At 48.4% G+C, this 24,386-nt stretch overlaps 1 protein-coding gene across 8 annotated transcripts in view; it reads left to right on the top strand.

Annotated features, from left to right (window-relative positions):
* Nucleotides 1-24,386, top strand: part of MEGF11 (multiple EGF like domains 11) — a 379,715-nt gene that overhangs the window by 169,513 nt on the left and 185,816 nt on the right. For all 8 annotated transcript variants that reach the window (XM_050795920.1, XM_050795919.1, XM_050795918.1 and 5 more), the window contains one exon: nt 11,431-11,523. In XM_050795920.1, the coding sequence (XP_050651877.1) occupies nt 11,431-11,523 (93 nt within the window). The remainder of the gene's footprint in view (nt 1-11,430; nt 11,524-24,386) is intronic.

Below are 24,386 nucleotides of genomic sequence, written 5' to 3'. Positions count from 1 at the left end.
TGGCTCGCACGCTCGCTCACCTACCTACCCACTCACCCACTGACTCGCACGCTCGCTCGCCTACCTACCCACTCACCCACCCACCAGCATGCTCACTTACCTACCTACCCACTCACCCACCTGCACGCTCGCTCACCTACCTACCCACTCACTCTCACCCACCCACCCGCACGCTTGCTCACTTACCTACCCACTCACCCACCCGCACGCTTGCTCACCTACCTACCCATTCACCCACTGGCTCGCACGCTCACTCACCTACCTACCCACTCACCCACCCGCACGCTCACTCACCTACCTAACCACTCACTGGCTCGCACGCTCACTCACCTACCTACCCAGTCACTCACTGGCTCGCACGCTCACTCACCTACCTACCCACTCACCCACTGGCTCGCACGCTCACTCACCTACCTACCCACTCACTCACTGGCTCGCACGCTCACTCACCTACCTACCCACTCACTCACTGGCTCGCACGCTCACTCACCTACCTACCCACTCACCCACCCGCACGCTCGCTCACCTACCTACCTACTCACCCACCCGCACGCTCCCTCGCCTACCTACCCACTCACCCACCCGCGCGCTCGCTTGCCTACCTACCCACTCACCCGCGCGCTCGCTCGCCTACCTACCCACTCACCCACCCGCGTGCTCGCTCGCCTACCTACCCACTCACCCACCCGCACTCTCGCTCGCCTACCTACCCACTCACCCACCTGCATGCTCACTCTCCTACCTACCCACTCACCCACTGGCTCACAAGCTCGCTCGCCTACCTACCCACTCACCCACCCACCCACCCACTCACCCACCCACCCACCCACATGCTCGCTCACCTACCTACCCACTCACCCACCTGCACGCTCGCTCACCTACCTGCCCAGTCACTCTCACCCACCCACCCGCACGCTCGCTCGCCCACTCACCCACCCACCCAGTGGCTCACTTACTCATTCAGGTGCCATCTCCCTTTCTTGCCATCAGGCTGTTTATACCACAAAAGAAGGAACTGTGACTTATTTGCTTATGGTATTCCAGCACAGCATCTGGCACATAGTAAGTGCTTAATAAGTGCTTTTGGAGTGAGTGACTGCTCAGAGGAATGAATGGCTTTGAAAAAAAAGTGAGGTTCCCATGTGCCAGGCATTGTTCTAAGCAATTTACAAGTGTTAATGATTTAGTCTTGCATTTAATTTTTGAGGTAAGGGACCATTGTCCATATTTCGCAGGTGAAAAAAACTGAAGGAGGTTAAATAACTTGCCTGAGTAACCCGCTGCTTACAACTGGGAAGCAGCAGAATCGAAACTTGAGTCCAGACAGCCTGGCTCCCAGTCTGTTCTCTGACCTTACATCCTGGCCTGTGGGAATGGAGGGCAGCCCTTGTCCCTCTTTGGACAGCTCTCTGGGGTGCCTGAGGGAATTCTGCTCTTTAGGGGAAGGGTCAGAAGCAGGTAGGTGGAGGATTCACTGCCCAGAAGAACAGGAGGCAGGGCAGGGCCTGGCCCTCTCTATATTCTGGACTCTTCTCTCTAACCCCTGCCTGCAGAACCCAGCCCACAGGAGGTGCCTGGTAAACACTGGTGGAGTGAATGCACATGTACGTGGTACTGCTTGGATGGGCAGAGGGTGCGCGGGGGCAGGGGGACCCTGGGGTGCAAGCTCAAATTTCCCCCCGAAGCACAACCATTGGGGCTCCATGAGACAAAGGGCCTGAAGGTGGGACTGGGACCTCCTTTCATTCCCTCTTCTCTGAGGACCAGAAATGGAAAGGGCTATGTCCAGTGCTGCCCTGATAGATGATCATGGACTGTGAGTTGACCCTGAACTGTGTTTCCTTCCCCACTCCCAGTCCCAGCCCCTCTAGTTTTACCAGTGCTCCTTCCTCCCCACCCCCTCCCCGCCTAACGCAGGCCATTCTATCATCCTCTGAGCTGGAAATGAGCCTAAGCGTGCTCAGGGACCATGGTTCCCCAGCTCCCCAGCCCAGTCCTGAGAAGAGGAATATTAATGACAACAGCAACATTTTAAAAAGAAAGCAACAGTTATAACTAACCCCTGGTACTGGGTGCTTTGTATGAATTAACTCATTTACTCTGTGCAATAACCAAGTCAACAGCCATTCTACAGAAGGGGAAACTGAGGACCAGAGAGGTTGCTCAAGGACATGCAGCTAATGAGTGGCAGAGCAGGAACCTTGGCTTTTAATGCTATGCTGCCTTGGAATACAAATCAGTTAAGGGCACCACCAAATTAAAGGGGAGTTGCAGGCTGGCCGGTGGCTCACGCCTGTGATCCCAGTACTTTGGGAGGCTGAGGTGGGGGGATCACTTGAGGTCAGAAGTTCGAGACCATCCTGGCTAACATGGTGAAACCCCGTCTCTGCTAAAAATACAAAAAGATTAGCCGGGTGTGGTGGCGCTGCCTGTAATCTCAGCTACTCGGGAGGCTTAGGCAGGAGACTCACTTGAACCTGGGAGGCAGAGGTTGCGGTGAGCCGAGATCGCACCAGAGGAAGACTCTGTCTCAAAAAAAAAACAAAAAACAAACAAACAAAATAAACAGGGGAGGGGTTGGGGGAATGGGGAGTGACTCTGGACCAGCTCAGCAGGTTGGGTGGGGGTCACACCCTGCAGGCCCCACTCCTGCAGCCCAGGAGAGTGTTTGGCCCTTAATGCCCTTCTGCCTTATCAGCCTTGCTGGGGAAGTGCTGCTTATTAAAACAATAATGGCCTCTTCATATATGGGGGCCAGATGTGGCCACAGCAATGAAAAGCCAACTCTAGATGGGCTGAGAGAAAGGATCAACCATTTTGATTCCTCCCGGCTGTGGAGGGGGCTGAGGGCTGGAAACTGTAAAGAACGAGTGGTACACATCAGATGAGGTGTTTTAGAACTCCCCGAGCCCCGCTACAGACACAGACACAGACACACAGTAATACGTACACACATGCCGTGTGACCTTGGGCATGGCCGAATCACTCATGCTAAGCATGTCAGCTCAGAATTGGCACTTGGGTCCATGTGGATATAGGTCATTTTATTTCCAAGCTGAATCCAATGACAACCTGATCTGAGGCCTCTTGCCAAGAATGCTAATGGCAGACTGATCAATGTGCCTTGGAGTACTGGGAGGCTGGGTTCGGGGGTGGCTCTGGAGGCAATACGCTGGAGGACTCTGGGAGGCTACCACCCTTTCCCTGACCTCCCAGCCTTCTTGGGTCTTAGCTGAATGTCAGGCTAGTTGGCCAGGGGGCATGGAAGTTGTCTTTATTTATCTTGACCTTTTCATGTAAGTAATTTTTATAGTTCCATTAACTAGTAAGACCATTTGCAAACTTGCAGGCAAAATATATGACCACAGACACCTCAGGGACTTGCGGGTCATCCTTTGTGGAGGGCCAATAGAAGGGAGAATTGATTCAGAGGGCTTCCATGAGCTGGGGACAGCAGATGGGGCCGCCTTTGGTTAGGGAAAGGCCGGTGTTATCTGAGCAGCTTGATTGCAGAGGAGACCCCAACTCTGACGCACACACACCTTTGCTTGGTGCCAAGATCGCCGTCCTGGGTCCTGGCCTGCTTATGCAAGCTCACCCGCTGCCCCAGGACTGATGCCCTGGCCTTCCATCTGCACCTCTGAACACGTTTGTTCCCGGGCCAAGCTCTATGCCTGCGTTTGTGGAACAAATTCCTCTCAAACTTAGCTTGAATCAGTCACTCAAAAAAGTTGGCAGTTGCTATCATGGAGCCCTTTACTCCCAGAGCTGGAGGGAACATTTAGATCCTGTCATCCAATCCTTTCATTTCACAGACAGACAAACAGACCCCAAGGAGGGAGGGGGATCAGCAAAGTTCTCACAGCAAGTCAGTGACAGATCTGCTGCTGGAACTTACTCATCTCACCCTGTGCAAGCAGGCTTTTGGCATCACACGTGTGGGTGCAAACCTCGGCTTGGCTCCTGGACCAGTTAGAGTCCCAACCAAGAAACAGATGGCGTGTTTTTTTTTTCTTTTTTTCTTTTTTCTTTTTTCTTTTTTTTTTTTTGAGACGGAGTCTTGCTGGAGTGCAGTGGTGCGATCTCGGCTTACTGAAACCTCTGCTTCCCAGGTTCCAGTGATTCTCCTGCCTAAGCCTCCTGAGTAGCTGGGATTACAGGCACATACCACCATGTCTGGCTACTTTTTGTATTTTTAGTAGAGACAGGGTTTCACCATGTTGGTCAGGCTGGTCTTGAACTTCTGACCTTATGATCCGCCTACCTCAGCCTCCCAAAGTGCTAGGATTACAGGCGTGAGCCACTGCTCCTGGGCCCGGATGGCGTGTTAAGGAGGATGAGTGAGGAAAGTTTAATAATAAAATGATTTATAAAGGCAGGGGAAGGGCTAAGGAAAACCAATAAGAAATGGTGCAACATTCAGGCTAGCAATTGAGGAGAGCCACAACCACCCCTGGACTGGAAGCAATCCCTGGAACCTTTAGCTGGAGGGGAGAAGCACCACCACCATCACCACCCATGGCCCAGCCTCACATCCTGCCCGCCCTCCCATCTCTTGCTGCTATTTCTCATTGACTGAACCCATCCAGAAGCCAGAGGCCAGGAAGCCTGTTAATGTCATCCATGCAGGTCAGCTTCTCTGGGCACAGAGAAAGGTGTAGGAGAAGGAGAATGTTGTGAACAGGACAAATGGAGAATCTCTAGCATGTGCATTTGCCAGGGGCAAAAATGAGTTCTGAAGCTGATTATATATAAGGCACAGATATCCAGTGTATCTGTGTTACTAGAATTTCATGGGAGGGGGTAATTAGGAAAAAAAAATGTCTAAAAAGCCTCTAATGGATAAAAGGTTAAGAAATACTGATCTAGCACATTGAGTTGCTGGCTGTGTGAATTTGCACAAGTTACTTAGCCTTTTCTGTGGTTCAGTTTCCCAACCATAAATGGAGTGGTACTAACCCCCACCTCCAGGACTCAATGGAGCTGTGTGTACTCAATACCTGGCAAGTGCCAGGCCAAGAAAGGACTTCTCGTTTGGCCTCTTTTCCTCTTTTGCACTCACCACACTGTCCCTAGTGTCTACCTGAATAAGACCATCAACTGCAATATGAACGTTCGCTAAGTCATCCAGATTCCCTGTCCCCAGCTCCCAGGAGGAAAGAGGGGTGGAATAAAGTGCTGAGTCAGCACGCATGGCTGCTGCAAGGTTCTGCTTCCCAGCTTGACAGCCCTTGCTCCTTTGGGTAGACCCAGAGTGCCACTTTAGAAAGTAGGACTGGCATCATTTTGTATTTTCTAAGCACCTTTTTTGGCCTTGTTTTGTCATCTGGTCATCCCAGGGAGTAAGTAAATGATAGGGGAGGAAGGGGAAGAAGAGACCTTCCATGTCCCGTAGTCCTGTCTCCTACCAGACCAGAAGCCCTCTACCACAGGGGGCCGCCTCCCCCATGAAGCACCAGATGGTAAACATTTTAGACTTTGCAAAATGTCAGTCTCGGTGGCAACCCTCTCGACTCCGTCCTTGTAGTGCAAAAGCAGCCGTAGACAGTATGTAAATGACTGGGCATGGCTGTGTTCCAACAGAACTTCGTTTACAAAAATAGGCAGCCAGCTGGATCCCCCACGATTGGCAGAGTGAGCCCGTCCCCGCCCTGCCACGTGCATGTCAGTCCTCTATCCTTTGTGTGATCATGGTGGCCTGCTCCCTACCTGTACAACAGCTCTGTGAACTGCTGAACCCATTCGGGTGTTAGAAAGTCTTGCCTTGGGTTAGGCGGATATCTGCTCCCTTGTCACTTGCTCCCTTGGGTCCCTATTCTGTCTGGGACAGAATGGCTCCTACATCTCTATTGGGCTTTCAGCCTGGTCAGCTGACCTTGACCTGCCTCCACCTAGTTCTTCCTTTTCCAGGTTGAACAACCTCCTGTCCCCTACCCCATCTCACCCTCTGCCTCCTGATCCTCCTCCCTGGCTTGTCAATATCACTTGCAAGGCATGGGTACTGGGAGGAGTCGCCAACAGCCACATGTGGAGTATCTGTAATGCATGGCCCATGGGGAGATAACAGGGATGTTTCAGACCCTGGGTTTACCCTCGCAAAGCTCACAAGAAAGGCATGCTTCTTTTCCCCGAGCTCAGCCTCAGAGTTCAGTCACAGAGAAGGCACCAAATCTCTGGACCTGTACCTTGGCTTAGGCTGTTTCTGGCCCCGTGGGACCAAGGTGGCCAGGGGTCTTGAGGATGGTGGTGTGGGGTTCTTTTGGTCCAGACCACTACTGGTCTGGACTAACACTGAAAGGAGAAATGGTAGGAGGTCAAGTGTGCTACATCCCACCAAATGGGCAACCACCCTCCACCGAGTGCCGTGGAGATGGAGAGAAAGAAAGGGCCGGTTATCCTTCCTGTGGATGGGGGGTTCTTGTGGAAAAATCTTTCACCCTCCATCATGTTCGAATAGGGTGGCTGGAGGAACCTCGCCCTTCCTGGCTTCTTGATGGGGCTGGATGATGGGGGCTGTGCCTGGCTTTGGTGGCCAGGTGACCCAGGGCTAGGGAGCTCAGTGGGAGTATTTCAAGCTTCCAGCTTTCTAAGGTGGTGTGCTGGAGTCAGTGCGGTCCTAGGTCAGAAGAGAAGCATCGAGGGATGTCAGCCATGGAAGGGTCCTTAAAGGCAATGTGTCCTAATGCCCTTGTTTTATGGACAAGAGCCTGAACCCAGAGAGTTGGCTCCTCGTCCAGTGCCATTTCCAAAGGAATAGAGGAAAGAAAGCAAGGGTCCCTGTGATAGAAAGGGGCTGGGGCTTGGGGGCCAGGAAGGGGAACCAGAGCAATGGCAGCAATCCAGGTGTGTCCTGGAGGGGGGTGGGCAGGAGGACAGATTGAGGGGATTCTTAGCTGCATGGGACTTGAAACCTCATCTGGTTTAATCTTGATTTCCCAGTGAAGTTGCAGGGCCCAGAGAGGATGGTGAGTTATTGATATCACAGAGTGATGTTTGTAGACACAAATCAGGGCTGCCTGACACCCAAGGCTGGATTTGTTCTGCAACCCCACACCACCATCCTCGACACCCCGATCACCCTGGTCCCACAGGGCCATAAACAGCCTGAGCCAAGGGACAGGTCTGCAGATTTGGTGACTTCTCTGTGACCAAGCTCTGAGGTTGAGCTTGGGGAAAACAAGCATGCCTTTCTCACATGAGCTGTGGTATTCTTTCCTGGGGCAGGTGAGTGTGGGGCTCACAAGCATTGAGCACCTACTGTGTACCAGAAAGCATGAGGGCTTAAAAAGGAGGAGTGGGAAGCACCCTGTCTCCCCCAGGAGCTGGAGATCCTCAAAGGAGAGACAGTGCAGACAGCTACCTCCCAGCGTGTGCCGGGATGGCCTGTGCCAGAGGCTGAGGGAGTGTGTGTGAAAGCCCTAAGGTCTGGCACATAGTAGGTGCTCAGAAAATGGTAGTGCACAGGAAGTGGCAACAAATGGCAGCAACTGTCAGCTGTGTTAGACATCCCACAGCCCGTGTGTGTGTGTGTCTGTGTGTGTGTGTGTGAGAGAGAGAGAGAGAGAGATGGCAATAGCATCTCATGCTTATTGAGTACTTACTATGTGCCTATATGCCAGGCACTGGTCTAAGAACTTTACGTGTTTTACTTCATTTAATCTTTGCAGCAACCCATAAGGTAGGCACTACTATTGTCCTCATTTTACAGATGGAAAAGCTGAGGCATGGAAGTTTAACTGTTTATTGTCCTGTAACCGTAATTGTAATTGGCAGATGTGGAATTTAAACTTAGATCATCACATTGTCTACCACCCTGGCCTTGCCTGCCAAGGCTGGAGATGGCACTGCCCTCCAGCAGCACTGTCCCCAACCAGGGATCTGTCTGCAGTTCCCTACAGACCACCCGTCGCGTGTCCAAGACCTCTGTGCAGGATGGGAGTGAGTGGAGGGTAGAAGAGGCTCGAACCTCACCAGGAGCCTGTCCTCAGGGCCGAGGAGACTCTAGTAACAACAGCAAGGTTCACACAGCATTTTCTATACCCCAGGCTCTGCTCTGGGCACTCCATCAACTCATTCAATCCTCACACAGCCTGTGAGGCCCATCCTGCCACCGTACCCCACTGAACAGATGGGGCTGACACAGAGATGGAGGTAACTCATCCAAGGCCTAGAGCTGATAAGGCGCTTGGGCCAGACCCGGCATTCTGGATGCAGTCTGTTCTCAACCCCTGCACATCCTGCTGCTTGCCGAGAAGGCTTGTAGCATGCTGGGAGGTCAGAATCAGGACTGAGGCAGGGTGGTGAGAGTGTAGTTCATATTTCTCGGTGGGGCCAGGAGAGGGCGAGTGGCTGACCCCATCACACAGCTGGTGCTGTCAGAGCCCGTCCAGCCACCCCGTCCATGACAGCAGATGGATGTGCAGCAGTGTGAAGAGGAACTTGACAAAACGCCCTGTTTAGAGTTGTAAGTTTCCAAGAGGGAGCCCAGGGTGGCAGCACCCTAACCCAGCCCCTCCCAGGCAGTCACTGGCATGGGGGTCTGTGGTCTGAAAGAGCTTAGGGGACCCACATGCTTTAGGAGCAGCAGCTGAGTAACCCCAGGCCTCTGGAGATGGGCTGCCAGCTGCTGGCGTCGGAGTCGGCCACCCCAGCACCAGGGATGGCCACCGCCACCCTCCCTAGGAGACTTTCCCCGCGGCACCTCAGCCCCTCCCCACCAGGTGTCCAAACACGCAGTGGCCCAATTGCCAAATATGGCAGTCTGAGCCTCCGGGTATTTGCTATCAATATTTCACGCTTCAAACAACACTGTCTAAACAACCCCTATGAAATATGAATGGATTGAGGTTTTGACAAGCAAACAGTGCAGGCAAAATACCAGGATGATGAGGAAAGGCGGGAGATGCACCTGCATCCCTGGGGTCAAGCCAAGGGACTGTGGGATGACCATCCTCCATGCATAGCACAGAAGCTGACCCCGAAGCTGCTGCCTTAACAGGGTCCTTACCAGGGTCCAGGGGCTGGATACAGGACTGAGCTGGAGTCTGTGTCTGCAATGTGGGGGGCGGTGCTCTGCAGACTGTCCTGCTGGTCTCTGGGGCTTCAGAAAGGGACCAAGGGAAAAGGCAGTGCAGTGTGGAGCTTGCTCAGAGCACCAGAAGGCTGTTCCCTCCCAACTTGGAGAAGGCACAGGAGGCAGGTGGATGGGCTGGGTGTCTAGGGTCAGGAGCAGGGGGCAGGCAGGTCACTGGGTGGTCTTCCTTCTCAAATTATCTGCCCTCCACCCTATCCCTAACCTGTGTGGTGCTGAGCATGTTGAAGCAGCTCCTCCACCCTCTATCTCTGGTGACCACTGACCCTCTTGTGGGCCTGTCACAGCACCCCTCTGCTGTTCCCTCTGGAATGGCCCCACCGCCAGCCCCTGAGCCATGTGGGCGGGGGAGGATCTTCAGAGGCCTCTAGCTCCAGGAGCCACCCCAAGCTCCTTCCTCCCTGACTGAGAGGCCACACACTGCACAAGGGGCCATGAACATTCAGGCCTCAGCTTCTCCAGATATAAAACAAAGGGCCAGGACATGATTTTCTCTTAAGTCTCTTTGAGACCTGACACTCAGCAGGTTCACAAGTCACTGCTTGATTTCACCGCCCCAGGCAGAGACCCCAGGGATCGGGGTCCTGCTCTCTGCAGTCAGAAAGCAGTTGGCGGTGTCAGTGAGCTAATATGACAAGCTGTAACACTGATGGGTCCAGCTGTGGAGCATGCGGGGACCTCAGCCTGTCAGGGTGGGGATGAGGGAAAGGAAGCAGCTGAGGCCAGGGCTGGGAGCTGGCTGGGCTGAGGGGCTGGCATTCCATGGGGAGCCAGAGGATGGACACTGCTGTGTCCTGGGGGCATTGACTCATATAAGCTTGTTTGGAAAGTCCAGTGGGAGGCCGGGCAGCAGGAGTGACAGTCTTGCTAGCTGCCGCGTGAGCAGCACATTGTGATTCTAAGTGGAGCTGGTCCCCGGGGTCAGGGCCCACTGGGTTCTCCAACAATGGGTTAGCCGCTTCCCAGGGCTGTAAGTGAGCGGGGCTCCAGCACTGGGAAAGTGCCACAACCCTCCCCAAAGGCTACTTGTAGCAATCAGAAGGACCCAGGTGCTAGGGATCTCCAGACACACCACATCCCAGCCTTGCAGTGGACAGGCTGACTCCAGACCACTGACCAGTGGGGCATGTGAAATGGCTCTTCTGGGGTCTACCTTGCCTGGGGCCTGGGCAAAGCTAAGGCAGCAGCTTTGGGGTCAGTTTCTGTGCTTAGGAGGGGCCAGAGGACCACACCAGTCATTAAATGAGCCTTGTTGTTTAACCCAACAGCATCTTCCCAGTGGGCATTTAGGCCAGGCAGTGGGTGGGAGGCCACGAAAGGGGGCCATCTGCTCCCCTAGCCCAGGCCAGTACTGGGCAGAGAGAAGTCCCTTGCTTTCAGGAAAAAAACAACACACACACATCTCGATCAGGTCTAAGAAATTGACAGGGTTGATGGTAAGTGCTGATTCCCTGAGCCTTCAGACTTGGTGGAGGTGGCACCTGGGGGCTTTCTGTAATCCTTCACTGATGGCTTAGATGGTGGGGCAGATCTTTCAGGAGCAAAAGATGACCTTGAGGAAATGTGGATTCTGTCAAAGAAAGAGAAAAATAATTTCCCTTCCTCAAACTGCTGTCAATCAGCCTCAGCACCAGAGTGGTTGAGGGAAAGTGCCTGCCGCTGTAACCTCCCACCTCAGGAGGCTGCAGCATTCAACTGCGTGATAAGAAATTTCCAGGCACTTTCTAATTACAATTATCATCATCGTGGATGTCTCTCTTAATTACTTTCTTATAATTAGCTGTTGCTTTTTTCCTCTGCATGTGTGTACTTTGCAGATTTGCTGACATTTGAGCGCCCCAAAATAGGGACATTTGGGGAGGAGGGCAGAAAGGTGGGGGGAAAAGTGAGAAGGGACCTTCTTTTCAGGCAGGCTGATACATTTTGGGGCCTTTGCAGAAGGAAACTGGGGAAAGCAGAAGATGCAAGGGACAGGTTATTTCCTAAGCAGATGGACAAAGAGAGCAGGGGTGTGGATATAGGAGCCTAGGTTTGTGGAGGTCCCTGTTGTTAAACGTTGGAGGAAATGTTCTCGAAAAGTCAACGATGTTACCGCTTCTCCAGCTTGGGTTTCATTTTAGGAAATGAGGCTGGGGATGAAATGTACTCTTGTAGGATCCGTTCTGGAGTTAATTAAATGACTCAGGTCAGGTGTAGCTTGATTTTCCCCCAAGCCAGTGATGCGTTGTGAGCATCCCTGGGCACCAGGGAGTTGTGACAAAATGGATTATGCTCCTTGACCAGATGGTTGGTTTTCACTGTTGTTCTGATTCTTCCTCTTTCTCCTCATGTCCCCTCAGCCCTGTGTACGGAGGAGTGTGTGCACGGCCGCTGCGTTTCCCCGGACACCTGCCACTGTGAGCCTGGCTGGGGAGGGCCCGACTGCTCCAGCGGTGAGTCTGGGGTTTGGGGGTCAGGAGGACCCCTGGCTCTGACTTGGTAGGGGGGTGGGTTGTGGTGTGTGCATGCTACATTTTTGTGTTGTGCTGGGGCGACTTGGGATGGGCTGCCTGAGGCCATCTGAACATCAGGGAGGAGGTGTACCTGCAGTTAAAACCTGGTGGCACTTGAGAGATGATTTGTAGGGGTCTGTGGGGGCATTGTGTGTTGTATGTTTATGGAATTGTGGGGTCATCTGGACAACTCTGACTTTTGAAGGAACACCTCTAGATATGGTCTTTGATGGTTGATGTGAAATTGACACAGTGCCCAGGAGTACACACTGAGGAGGTCGCCGTTGTCTAGCCCTGGTCCCCAGGTTCATTGCTCCAAAAACTCGGTTTTGTGGGTGCCCACAGAGGCTCAGGGGAATTGATTTATGAGACTGGTGGACATTTGGGATGTCTCTGTGTCCCCAAAATTAGAACAGGACACTCGTAGGGGTAGCTCCTTGTGTTCCTATGTTTTTGTGGGCGGATGGTTCACCTTCTCCAGGGAAGCCTTCCTACTGAGCTTGGGGTGATGTGGATGCTCTGGGGCCTGGCCCAGTAACCCACAGTGGCGTGGTGCATTGTCTCTACTGTGGGGCTGGCCACCAAGAGGGTGCGGCTTACCTGGCAGCTGTTCAGGGAATTCTCTGCCAAGAACACAGATGAAAATGAATCCTCCTTCCCCTCTGGTTTATTGCCCCCAAATATTTGCGGATGACCACCTATCCATTGGCACATTATGCAGTCAAAGGTTGGTTAATATCTTGGTCTTATTTGGTTTTCAAAGAGGCCTTGACTAAGGCTGAAGCCCAAATTTCTTCCTGCTTTGAGTTGGAGTAGAGTGTTTTTATGGTGACCTGATTAGATAAGATAGCCAGTGGTTCCACTAGGGATCTAAGCCCTATTATTTGTCCCTCTTGGGGAGCCACCTCCATGTTCCCCATCTGTGTTTTGTTTTGTGTAACTTGGCTTACAAGAAATCTTTGAGGAAGGAGTATCTGACTTGGATTAGGTCAGTCCTGCTGGGATGGGTCTGCCTGCTACTGCTGGATTATAATGTTGAGGGCAGCCTATTGGAGGTTGAAATACAGCCTGGGTCCCCTGGGGCCCTGAGTGTATAGAAACTGCTGATGAATGTAACTGTGTTTAGTGCTCGCTCTATATCTGACCACCATAGTCTTGAAAACTCGGAGAGGAGAATGTTGGGTCCATGTGGGCCCAGTGTGGTGTTACTGCCCTTTTCTACTCTCTCCGCTGTGGTGGAAACATCTAGTTATGTTTTTTTGTTTCTTTGTTTTCCCAAAGGACTTGACTGGAGCCTCTCTGTCTATGCAGTGCATGAGAACATTCTGGCCAAAGGCAGTATGTGGTTTTGTTTTGAGTCTGGGTGATTCTCTTGGCTCAGGGAGTCCATGGTCTGCTTGCGGTATCCAAGAAACCCCCCAATGTGTTGGGACCTCCGGTGACCACAGTGGCCTCCTTCTTCCACTTGTTCTACTGCTTTGAGTGAGCCATGACTGGGAAACAGGGCCAGACAATGAAAGGTAAACTGAGGCACAGATGAGCTAAATAAAGGAAGATGTCCTACCAGTCTTTCTGTCAACTTGAACTGCAAAACACATTGGGTAAAATGTCTGGGCTTTCCCGCCCTTATCTGTGTTTTGTTTTGAGTAACTTGGCTTACAAGGAATCTTTGAGGAAGGAGTATCTGACTTGGATTAGGTCAGGCCTGCTGGGATGGGTCTGCCTGCTACTGCTGGATTATATGCTGAGGGCAGCCTATTAGAGATTGAAATCCCCTGGGGCCCTGAGTGTATAGAAACCACCGATGAATGTAACTGTGTTTAGTGCTCGCTCTATGCTCGGGACTGTGCTGGGCCATGGGGAGAGCCCTGGAGGGTCTTTTAGACAAGGTCTGTATCTTTTCAGGGTTCTGGCCTAATGAAAGAGCTGGAACAAAGGTGGCATTTGATGAACAGGACTAGGCAGTTTAGAGTATGATTTGCCCCCAGAGTGAATTTACCAAGCAAGCCGGGAAACAGACCTGTTATTTACAGCACAGAACTAGACTGTCTGATTTAACGCCCCCGCACCCCCAATTCAGTCACCAGACTTGGTGCTAAGCAACCCAAAAGCTCTTTCCTCTCAATTAAATGCACCCTCATGGGTTGAAGAGCCATGGGTCATTGAGCTTTGAATCGACTCAAAGGCATGTGCTATTGAACCCATGGGAAGTTCTAAAAGAGGTTCCAACCCTGTTTGAGGGACAGCAGCATTGAATTAAAGCAATTCATAGATTCTCACCTTCAGTGTCATTCAGAGCATTGAATGTGTAGATGCTCTGCTAAGAGCTTTCCAACCTCTGCTTGAATACTTCCACTGACAAGGAGCTCACTACCTCTTATGGAAGCCCATTCTCACTGTTGGAAAGTTTTCCCTTCTCTGCAGTGGAAACCTACCTTTTAGCTTCTACTGGTTTGTTCTTGCTCATAATAAAGTCCAGGGCAGGGTGGTGGATGACCATGATGCTCCTTGTACCTGGAATTTCTTCCAAGAAGCTCATTGGACAAGAACACAGTCTGTGTCTATAGAAATGGTCATCTCAGCACAGTTGATAATAGCCATTGAAGCTGCACAAAAGAAACCAGACACTCTCTAATGAGTCAACCCTTCAGGTATTAGAAGATAGTGATCATTTTCCTCCCCAAGTGTTTCTTCTCCAAGCTCCCTTGTTTCTCACATGATGTCGTCTGGACTACCTTTCCCATCTGATTTCTCTCCACTGGCTGTGGCCTTTATTCCTCTTAAATGTTTTCTCCTAGATCTGACCACACAACTGCAAGCTTGGTGTGACCAGTATGGAAAAATGAGAGTGGAGATAGCTACTATGTATTGAATTTTACTATGCACTGAGTGCTTTATTTACTTATCTACTTGTTTAATTTTCACAACGAACTTATAGTATGGGAATTGTTATTTAGCCCCGTTTTACAAAGGAGCAAGTTGAAGCAGACAGAGGTTAAAGAACTTCCAGCAGACACACAGCTAGTCAATGGTAAGTCTGGGACTATCACCCAAACAGAAACCTATGTCCTGAACCTGAACTCTTAATTATTATATGCTCCCTCCTTCTGGATGTTCAACCTCTGTTAATATAGCCCAGTGTTGAAATTGATCTGTCATGAGAAAACATGGTTGTTCACAGGGAAATGTGAGCTCTGCTTAAAAGATGTGGCCCTGAGATATTGTGGAGATAGAGGAGTCAGCCATGGGACACAAATTGATACCAGCTTCCCCTAAGTAATTTGCGCTGGCTTGCTACATGCTATTGGGGTCTGTCTGCCAGTGCGCTCTGTACAGTGCCTTAGGGTCTTTGTGGGCGAATCTGTGGAGACAGGTATCTCGGTCCCACTTCAGTGTGATCTCTGGAGATCACTGAATGGGGTTTGTCGTGTGACACCCTTTCAGAGAAGCTTTGGTTTTGTTTAATTGAAAGCATCGTTCTTGTTTGTTTTTTTTCTCTCTGGTTCTTAAAGTTATACCTGTTCATGTTAAAAAGAAAAATCAAAGTGTAGCAAAAGTTAGACAAAAAAGGTTAACTCTCCACCCCGGAGATAACCACTGCTGGCATTTGGGTGCTTATCCTTCCTGCCATTCTTCTATACATTTGCACATTGAGCTAGATCTGGATATAACTTTTATTATTTAGATCAAATATGTGTGCTAGTCTATAACTTGCTGTTTAAATTTAACTTTACGTCATGCACTCATTTTCTTGTCAATAAATGTGCTCCCTTAGATTTTTAATGGCCTTACAGAATTTCATTCTATGGATTACCACATGCATTTAACTAGTCCCTTGTTGATGGACATTGAAGTTGTTTCTGATTCTTTATTGTCATAGGCCCACCATCCTTTATCCAAGATCCTTGGGGCCCGTTGGCTTCAGAATTTATAATTTTTCAGAGTTTAGAAAGCATATGGTGAGTATGTTGTGTGTGACATATGCCCCCATGGGGTCTGGGCAGCACCCTGGGTGAAACAGTGATATTTCTGAAGTGACTATGACTGATCACATCAAGTGACATAAAAACAATATATAACCTCAAATCGGTTTCATGCAGATTTTGCCTCTGAATGGATTTTGGTGCTGAATTTTTTAGAACATGTTTTGGACTTTTTAGGGATTTCTGGATTGTGGCCCTGTGTAAAAATGCTGCAGTGATTCTTCTTATGCATATATCTTTTCCCACTTGTCCCAATTTCTTCTTAGGATAAATTCCTGGAAGTGGCAGGGAGGGTTACAAAGATCCATCATCTGACTGCCTGCCCCTACCCTGCCCTGCCCTTTGTGGCTGCCAAGGGATTTATGACTTTGACAGCAGTGAAGGGGATAAATCTAGTACTGGGGTGGGGGTGGGGACTTCTCATTCTTTTACTGACTTATAACCCCCTAGCTGATTTTTTTAAAGGCCTGGACTAATTTCTTTCTGCTCCATAAAGGAAGAGAGATGATACTGATTTGCCTGGTGGGCTGACACACCAACTATCAGATAATTCTGGGCTGTTAGATGGACCACTACGGGGAAATGGAGTGGCTGCCTGCCTGGTCATAAACCTCCATCCCATATAATAATGAAGAGTAAAAGGATGAAATGTCAGTTTATACTGAATAAAGACGACAGAGTGACTCTTATTAAATTGCACTAATCTCACAAGTGGAGATAAAAAGAAAAAAGTTTTCCTATATTGAATATCTAGTTTTTTAAAGTAATTAGGAATATTAAAGCACTGACAATGATTGAGATAGAAACATTATTCATAACTTTTATTTCCGCACTGGGCAATGATCCAGTATATTTCATTTATGAGATTTCAGCTGTACGGAGAAGGACGTGAGCCAATTCCTAAATTAAATATGCCCTGTTAACTTTTATAAATGATGCCCAATAATTAACTTGGAAATTTAAGCTTTCATTGTATGATTTAATTATTGTATTTCCTGGGTCCCGTTTCTCTGCCTCCCATCCCAGGGTGCTTTGCATTTTGGGTTCCAGGCTACAGAATGGCATTTTGTTTTTGGGCCTGTGCCTCCCCTCCAGAAGGCCTGGGGTAGAGATGAGGGTGAAGCCTCCTCCTCCGTTTCCCTCTATTTTCCACATTATCGTGTATTCCACAAAACCGGTCTTATCCACACGCTTAGGACAAAGTGCAGGATAAGTCAAAGCCTGGTACACACTGTTCTGCCATCTTGCAGAATTGCTCCCCTACTCCCCAGTCGCTGGGCACAAGACAGGACTACAGAGCAGGCCTGAGTGATGAAGGCAGCCGGAACCAAGCTGGGCCATCACCAGCTGTAGCTTCCGCCGAGTCCAGCATGTTCTTATCTTGAATGGTGTGTGGGACCCCAGGCCGACTTGGCTTTAAGCTATCTGCAGATTAAAATAGAATGTTAACCAGCTCAGAAATATGCCTACGCTCCTAAACTAGCTCGGGACCCTTGAGGTCAGTGCTTCTCAAACTGTTTGCTAAAATTTCTTTTTCAAAAAGGTCCTGGTAAAAGATACATAACATAAAATTACTCATTTTATATTTGATATTTATAATGTGCAGTTTGGTAACATTAGTACATTCACATTGTTGTGCAAACATCACCACCATCCATCTCCAGAACTTTTTCAGCTTCCCCAACTGAAACTCTGTCCTCGCTGAACACTAACTTCTGATTGCCCCCTTCCCTGGCCCTTGGCAACCAACAGTCTGCTTTCTGTCGCTCTGAATTTGACTACTCTGTGCTTCATATAATTGGAATCATACAGTATTTGTCCCTTTCCCACTGACTGATTTCACTTAGCATAATGTCCTCAAGCTTCATCTGTGCTATCACACGTGTCGGAATTTCCTCCCTTTTTTTTTTGCCTTTTTTTTTTTTTTTTTTTTTTTTTTTTTGAGAATGGAGTCTTGCTCTGTTGCCCAGGCTGGGGTGCAGTGGTGCAATCTCGGTTCACTGCAACCTCTGCCTCCCAGATTCAAGTGATTCTCCTGCCTCAGCCTTCTGAGTAGTAGCTGGGATTGCAGGCCCATACCACCAAACCCAGCTAATTTTTGTATTTTTAGTAGAGACGGGGTTTCGCTATGTTGGCCAAGCTGGTCTTGAACTTCTGACCTGAAGTGATCCACTCACAGCCTTCCAAAGTGCTGGGATTACCGGCATAAGCCATCGCGTCTGGCCCCCTCATTTGGTTATATCCTTTCCTGGTTTTGGTATTAGGGTGATACTGGCTTTAGAATGAATTAGGAAGGGTTCCTTCTTTCTTTCTTGTGGAAATAGTGTCAAAAGGATTGGTACCAATTCTTCTTTGAATGTCTAGTAGAATTCTGCTGTGACTCTGTCTGCTCCTGGACTTTTTTTTATTGGTAACTTTTAAATTACCATTTCAATCTCACTGCTTGTTATTTGTCTGTTCAGGGTATCTAATTCTTCCTGATTTAAGCTGGAAGGGTTGTAATTTTCCAAGAATTTATCCATCACTTCTAGGTTTTGTAGTTTATGTGCATAAAAGTGGGTTCATAGTAGCCTTCCATGATCTTTTGTATATCAGTGGGGTCAGTTGTAATATCTCCTGTTGCGTTTCTTAGTGAGGTTATTTGGATTTTCTCTCTTCTTTTCTTGGTTAATCTTGCTAATAATCTATCAATTTTATTTATCTTTTCAAAGAACCAGCTTTTTGTTACATTTATCGTTTGTATTTTTTATTGTTGTTGTTGTTTCAATTTCATTTAGTTATGCTCTGATCTTGGCTATTTCCTTTCTTCTGCTGGGTTTGGATTTGGTTTGATCTTATTTCTCTAGTTCCTTGAGGTGTGACCTTAGGTTATTTATTTGTGCTCGTTCAGACTTTTTGATGAAGGTGTTTAGGGCTATGAACTTTCCTCTTAGCACTGCCATTGCTGTATCCCAGAGGTTTTAATAGGTTGTGTCATTATTGTCATTTGAAGAATTTTTAAATTTCCATCTTGATTTCATTTTTGACCCAATGCTCATTCAGGAGCAGGTTATTTAATGTTCATGTATTTACATGGTTTTGAAGGTTCCTTTTGGAGTTGATCTCCAATTTTATTCCACTGTGGTCTGAGAGAGTGCTTGATATAATTTCAATTTTCTTAAATTGATTGAGGCTCGTTTTATGGCCTATCATATGGTCTATCTTGGAGAAAGTTCCATGCACTGTTGAATAGAATGTGTATTCTGTGGTTGTTGGATGAAATGTTCTGTATATACCTGTTAAGTCCATTTGTTCTAGGATATAGTTTAAATCCATGGGGTTTTTTTGGTTGACTTTCTGTCTTGATGACCTGTCTAGTGCTGTCAGTGGACTATTGAAGTCCCCCACTATTATTGTGTTGCTGTCTATCTCATTTCTTAGGTCTATTAGTAATTGTTTTATAAATTTGGGAGCTCCAGTGTTAGGTGCATATATGTTTAGGATTGTGATATTTTTCTGTTGGACAAGGCCTTTTACCATTGTATAATATCTCTGTCTCTCTTAACTGCTGTTGCTTTAAAGTTTGTTTTGTCTGATATAAGAATAGCTACCCTTGCTCGCTTTTGGTGTCCAGTTGCATGAAATGCGTTTTCCTACCCCTTTAAGTTTATGTGAGTCCTTATGTGTTAGATGAGTCTCCTGAAGGCAGCAGATAGTTGGTTGGTGAGTTCTTATCCATTCTGCAGTTCTGTATTTTTTAAGTGGAGCATTTAGGCCATTTACATTCAATGTTAGTATTAAAATGTGAGGTACCATTGCATTCATCCTCTTCTTTATTGCCGGTGTACTTTGATTTTGTTTTTGTTTTTAATTTGTATTTTTGTTTTATAGGTCCTGTGTGATTTATACTTTAAAGAGGTTCTGTTTTGATGTGTTTCCAGGATTTGTTTTAAGATTTAGAGCTCCTTTTAGCAGTTCTTGTAGTGGTGGCTTGGTAATGGCGAATTCTCTCAGCATTTGTCTGTCTGAAAACAACCGTATCTTTCCTTCATATATGATGCTTAGTTTTGCTGGATACAAAATTCTTGGCTGATGATTGTTTTGTCTGAGGAGGCTGAAGATGGGTCCCCAATCCCTTCTAGCTTGTAGGGTTTCTGCTGAGAAATCTGCTGTTAACCTGATAGGTTTTCCTTCATAGGTTACCTGGTGCTTGTCTCCCACAGCTCTTAAGATTCTTTCCTTTGTCTTAACTTTGGATAATCTGATGACAATGTGGCCAGGTGAAGGTCTTTTTGCGATGAATTTTCCAGGTGTTCTTTGTGCTTCTTGTATTTGGATGTCTAGGTCTCTCACAAGGCCGGGGAAGTTTTTGTTGATTATTCCCCCAAATATATTTTCCAGGCTTTTAGAATTATCTTCTTCCTTGGGAACACTGATTATTCTTAGATTTGGTCATTTAACATAATCCCAGACTTCTTGGAGGCTTTGTTCATATTTTCTTTCTTTTTTTTTTTTCTTTGTCTTTATTGGATTGGGTTAATTCAAAGACCTCATCTTTGAGCTCTGAATTTCTTTCTTCTACTTGTCCGATTCTGCTGAGACTTTCCAGAGCATTTTGCCTTTCTAAAAGCGTGTTCAAAGTTTCCTGAAGTTTTTATTGTGTTTTAAGTTACTTATTTCCTTAACTATTTCTCCCTTCACTTCTTGTATCATTTTTTCGATTTCCTTGCATTGGGCTTCACCTTTCTCTGGTCCCTCCTTGATTAGCTTAATAACCCCCTGAATTCTTTTTTCAGGTAAATCAGGGATTTCTCCTTGGTTTGGATCCATTGCTGGCAAACTAGTGTGATTTTCTGGGGGGTGAAGAACCTTGTTTTATCATATTACCAGGGTTGGTTTTCTGGTTCTTTCTCATTTGGGTAAGCTCTGTCAGAGGGAAGGTCTAGGGCTGAAGGCTGTTGTTCAGATTCTTTTGTCCCACGGGGTGTTCCCTTGATGTAGTACTCCCCCACTTTTCCTATGGATGTGGCTTCCTGTGAGCCAAACAGCAGTGACTATTGTCTCTCATCTGGGTCTGGCCACCTGGTAAGTCTACCCAGCTCTGGGTTGGTACTGGGGGTTGTCTGCACAGAGTCCTGTGATGTAAACTGTCTGTGGTCTCTCAGCCGTGAATACCAGTGCCTGTTCCAGTGGAGGTGGCAGGGGGGATGCAGTGGATTCCATGAGGGTCCTTAACTTTTGTGGTTTAATACTCTATTTTTGTGCTGGTTGGCCTCTTACCAGGAGGTGGCGCTTTCCAGAAAGCATCAGCTATAGTAGTATGGAGAGGGACTGGCGGTGGGTAGGGCTGTAGAACCCGCAAAATTATATGTCCTTTGTCTTCTGCTACTAGGATGGATAGGGAAGGACCCTCAGGTGGGGGTGGGCCTAGGTGTGTCTGAGCTCAGACTTTCCTTGGGTGGGTCTCCCTGCAGCTGCTGTGGGGGATGGAGGTGAGTTTCCCAGGTTAATGGAGTTGTGTACCTAGGAGGATTATGGCTGCCCTCTGCTGAGTCATGCAGGTTGTCAGGGAAGTGGGGGAAAGCCAGTAGCCACAGGCCTCACCCAGCTCCCATGCAAATCAAAGGACCAGCCTCACTCCCATGGTGCTGCACCCCGACCCCGCCACCCCCCACCTTCCCGCAACAGCCCAGAGTCTGTTTCCAGGTGTAGGGCAAGACAGGCTTGAAAACTTGCCCAAGGCTATCTGCCTCCCAGCTGCTAAAGAAATGGGCTTTAGTTCTTCCCCGCCTGTGAGGTCTGCACACCCCGATTCGATTTGCGCCCTCCCCCAAGTTATGGCCAGGAGGCTTCTCGCGCCGTTCAAGTTGTTACAAACTTCCACTAGAGAATTCCTTCTCTCTGTGGAGTTTTACCCCCTGCTCCTCTGTCCACACTCCTGATGGATCCCTGGGGTGCCAGGCAGGAATGTGCTGCTTGGGGACTCCCAAGCCTTTCTGCTGCTTCCTCTACGCCTGTGTTTTAACTCAGCTTTCTAACTTAACTCAGCTCCTGGCAAAGTCAGAAACTTCTCCCACAAACAGACTTCAGCCTCTCCAGTGGGGGTGTGTGTTCAGGAGAGGAGGATCTCCCTTTCCCACTTCCACAGTTGGGGCCCTCACAGTATTTGGGGTGTCTCCCGGGTCCTGCAGGAGCAGTCTGCTTCCTTCGGAGGGTCTGTGGTTCCTCTCGGGATTGCTGGTTTGTTCTTGCAGTTGATCTGGAGCTAAAATTCACAATGTAAGCCGCCGCATTGTCCGGGGCTGCAATCTAGTCCTGCCTCCCAGCTGCCATGATCCCCTAACCCTTTGCCCATTTTTTAATCAGATTGTTTTGTGTTGAGTTATAGGAGTTCTTTATATATTCTGGATATTAACCGCTTATTAGATACAGTCACGCACCACATAATGACGTTTGGGTAGGTGACTGACCGCATATACGATGATAGTCAAACTAGATGGTGTAGCCTAGGTGTGAAGTAGGCTGTACCATCTAGGTTTGTGCAAGTACACTCTATGATGTTTGCGCAACAACAAAGTCACCCACCAATGCATTTCTCAGAACACATCCCTATGGTTAAGCAACACGCAACCATACGTGATTTGCAGATATTTTCTCCCATTCTCTGAGTTCCCTTTTCACTGTGTTGATAGTGTCCTTTTTAAACATTATTTTTATTTTTTAGAGACAACAGCTCACTTTGTCACCCAGGCTGGAGTGCAGTGGCACAATCATAGCTCACTTCAGCCTTGATCTCCCAGGCTCAAGCAATCCTCTGGCTTCAGGCTCCTGAGTAGCTGGGACTACAGGCGTGTGTCACCATGCCGGGCTAATTTTTTAAATTTGTTTCTTAGATACAGGATCTCACTATGTTGCCCAGACTGTTCTCAAACTCCTGGCCTCAAGCAATGCTCCTACCTCAGCCAATTGATCATGTCTTTTGATATATAAAAGTTTTTTTTTTTAATTTTGATGAAGTCCAATTTAACTATTTTTTCTTTTGTTGCCTATGCTTTTAATGTAATATGCAAGAAATCATTGCCAAATTCAATGTCATGACGCTTTCCCCCTGTGGTTTCTTCTGAGTTTTATAGGTGTGCTCCTACATGTAGGTCTTTGATCTATTTTGAGTGAATTTTTGTATAAAGGTTCAATTTCATTTTTTTGCATGTGCATATCCAGTTTCCCCAATACTATTTATTGAAAAGACTTTTGCTACAGACTCTTGAAGCTACAAAGTTTAAATTTTTTACCATGTAATGGCACATTAGTTACCTGATAGTTTAAACATTTCCTTATGGTAAAACAAATACAAGTTTATAATAGAATGAAATGTACTATTGGCATTTATTGAAAAACCAAAAAGATGATCTCGACCTTCATACCTTAAATGGGAAGCTTCTGGGGAGGCCTGGTGGTATAGCCCCAAAACCCATGACTACAGATCAGACCAGGCACTGGGATTGGGGATTTCCAGAGATGTCAACCCTGCCAATTGCCTGATTTGGAAAGTACATCAGGAAGTGTCTCTGTCTCAGGGGCCCCTGGATGCACTGTTGTGAAAATGGCAACACCACAGCCTGATAGCCCAGGACACAGGGGGCAAAGCAAAGGTATAAGATGTGGGCCTGGGTCCCTGCTCCTGGCCTGGGACAGGTGAGGGGTCCCAAAAGGAGATGGGCAGGGCCAGATGGGGGTGTGTGTGGCCCACCACGTGGGTCAGCTGGGAAGGGCCACTGCCAAAACTTTAGGGCTCCTCCCAGCAAGGGAGTAAGGAGAATGAATGTGAGAGGGGGAGGGAGGCGGGAAGAAAGAAACATGATGAGGGGTCACAATTTGGAGGAGGAAGGTGACGGCGATTTGTGCTTCCGCTGTGTGCAAATGCTTCACATAAATAGTCCCTCCCCACCCCCCGCCTTTTTTTTTTTTTTTTTGAGACAGAGTCTTGCTCTGTCTTGCTGGAATACAGAATACAGCGGCGTGATCTTGGCTCACTACAACCTCTGCCTCCTGGGTTCAAGCAATTCTCCTTCCTCAGCCTCCCCAGTAGCTGGGATTATAGGTACGCACCACCACACCTGGCTAATTTATACACACACACACACACACATACATACACACACACACACACACACACACATATATATATATATATTTTTAGTAGAGATGGGGTTTTACCATGTTGGCCAGGCTGGTCTCGAACTCCTCACCTCGGGTGATCCACGTCCCCCTCCCCCGCCCCTTAGCCTCCCAAGTGTTGGGATTACAGGCGTGACCCACCACGCCTGGCCAACTGTCTCATTTCATCTGCCCAGCAGTCTGGGGAGGACATATGTGTTATTCTATTCCACAAACAAAGAAATCAAAGCTCGGGCAGGTGGAGTCACTTCTGATATTCACCCAGGTATAAAGCAGCAGATCTGGGATCAGAACCCAGAACGTGTGTTCTTCCTTAGCTCCATGCTGCCCCTGAAGCGGTGGGAGTTGCCTTAGTTAGTTCAGGCTGCTGTAACAAGAATCACATAGACTGGGTGGCTTCCACGGAAATGTGTTTCTCACAGTTCTGGAGGCTCGGAAGTCCGAGACCAAGGTTCTGGCTGACTCTGTTTCTGGCGAGGGCCTGCCTTCTCACGGTGTCTTCCAGAGTGGAGAAGGGGTCATGTCCCTCATGTCTCTTCTTTAGATCAGTGCCCTCTAAGGGGACTGCTTATCTCCCACAGACTCTACACAGGTTCCACCTCCACACAGCACTACACTGGGGATTAGGGTTTTGACATGAATTTAGGGGGGACTTGAACATTC

The sequence above is a fragment of the Macaca thibetana genome, chromosome 7 (assembly GCF_024542745.1).
Source record: "Macaca thibetana thibetana isolate TM-01 chromosome 7, ASM2454274v1, whole genome shotgun sequence".
Classification (NCBI taxonomy): domain Eukaryota; kingdom Metazoa; phylum Chordata; class Mammalia; order Primates; family Cercopithecidae; genus Macaca; species Macaca thibetana.
The sequence above is the reverse complement of the archived record's forward strand: the minus strand, read 5'-3'. Positions and strand labels throughout refer to the sequence as shown.